Genomic DNA, 1578 nt, shown 5'->3' on the forward strand with positions numbered 1-1578 from the left:
GAGCTATTTTACAAGGCAGATTGGAACAGTAGATGAAAATGTGCAGGGGTGTACTGATAAATTCCTGAGGGACTTGCTGGGATATTCCCTCCCTGAAGGTGCTAATGTTGGCTTGGTTAAAGTTGTTACTAATGATGAAGTTAAAGAGGCCATTTGGAATCAAGGCAAGGATAAGGCTCCTGGCCCTGATGGATACACATCTGGTTTTTTTCAATCTGCCTGGGACATTGTTGAAGCATATTTTTTAGATGTTGTGAGGTATTTTTTTGAATCTTCTACAATGTTTTTGCCTTTAACTCTACTGCTATTGTATTAGTTCCTAAGCAACCCAACTCTTGTAAAGCTATGGATTTCAGACCTATATCTTGTTGCTCTGTATTTTACAAGACTGTCACTAAGATCTTGGTGAGTAGACTGGTAAAGTACCTTCCTAAGATGATAGCCCTTAACCAGTCAGTCTTTATGAGGGGAAGAAACATTGAAGGTAACACTCTCTTGGCACGAGAGCTTGTTAGAGGGCATGGTAGGGGTTATATCTCCCCTAGATGTTCCATAAAAGATTATCTACATAAAGCTTTTGATTCTATAAGCTGGAAGTTTCTGCTTGCTATTTTGAAAGGATTAGGACTGCCTGAACAGTTTAGATGATGGATAATAACTTGTGTTATGGACTCTAGATTCTCCATTATGTTAAATGGTAGCCTAGTGGGGTTTTTCAGAGGTAGAAGAGGAGTCAGGCAAGGGGACCCCCTATCCCTTTACCTATTTTTAGTTGTTATGAATGTCCTCTCCAAGCTGTTAGATATTGCTGCTTCTGGAAAAAATTTCCAATTTCACCCTAAGTGCAGAAGAGTGAATTTAACTCACTTATGCTTTGCAGATGATTTGCTTATTTTTTGCAAAGGTAGTTTGAATTCAATTGTAGGGGTGAAATGTGTCTTGGAAAGGTTCTATGAGTTGTCTGGGATGAGGCTTAATGCTTCTAAGACTGAAATCTTTATTGCTGGTGTGAATGATAATCAGAGGACCTTGGTGCATGAGGCTACTGGTTTTAAAATAGGCTGCATTCCTGTAAGATATCTAGGGGTACCTCTTGTCCCTAGGAAATTAACAGAGAAAGATTGTGCTAGTCTAGTGGAGAAAATCAAAGCAAAGTTAGAACTTTGGTCCAATAGATGGCTGAGTTATGCATGCATGTTGTAACTGGTGAAAGCAGTCTTGTTTAGCATTGCAAATTTCTGGCATAGGCAGCGTATTCTGCCTGCTGTTGTGGTTAGAAGGGTGGACCAACTTTGTGCTAGGTTTTTCTAGAATGGTGGAGATATTCTAGCTAAGGGAGCTTGAGTGAGTTGGGAGAGGATTTGTACCCCTAAATCTGAGGGGGGCCTAGGCCTAAAACATTAAAATGCTGGAATAAAGCTTGTGTTTTGCTACTGGTTAAGGAGTTACTTACTGCAGAGGGCTCACTTTGGGTTGCTTGGGTGAGATCATATGTTTTTAAAGGAGCTGATATCTGGTCTATTGAAAGCAAATCCTCATTCAGCTAGAGTATGCAAAAATTTTTGAAAATTAGGGAGG

At 39.9% G+C, this 1578-nt stretch overlaps 1 protein-coding gene across 1 annotated transcript; it reads left to right on the forward strand.

Moving 5' to 3' along the window:
- The first annotated feature begins 777 nt into the window (after window positions 1-777).
- Window positions 778-1311, forward strand: LOC120133717. The gene is made up of 2 exons (XM_039150243.1): window positions 778-1154; window positions 1248-1311. Exons 1-2 carry the CDS (start codon window positions 778-780, stop codon window positions 1309-1311), a joined length of 441 nt encoding a protein of 146 aa, XP_039006174.1.
- The last annotated feature ends 267 nt before the right edge of the window (window positions 1312-1578 follow it).

Source organism: Hibiscus syriacus, unplaced genomic scaffold (genome assembly GCF_006381635.1).
Source record: "Hibiscus syriacus cultivar Baekdansim isolate YM2019G1 unplaced genomic scaffold, ASM638163v2 tig00001777_pilon, whole genome shotgun sequence".
Taxonomy (NCBI): domain Eukaryota; kingdom Viridiplantae; phylum Streptophyta; class Magnoliopsida; order Malvales; family Malvaceae; genus Hibiscus; species Hibiscus syriacus.

Excerpts from the sequence above, each read along its gene's own strand:
- LOC120133717 (XM_039150243.1), top strand. The coding sequence starts at position 778 with ATGAATGTCCTCTCCAAGCTGTTAGATATTGCTGCTTCTGGAAAAAAT. Across the intron at positions 1,155-1,247 it reads GTGGAGAAAATCAAAGCAAA|GCAGCGTATTCTGCCTGCTG; the intron begins GTTAGAACTTTG and ends TTTCTGGCATAG.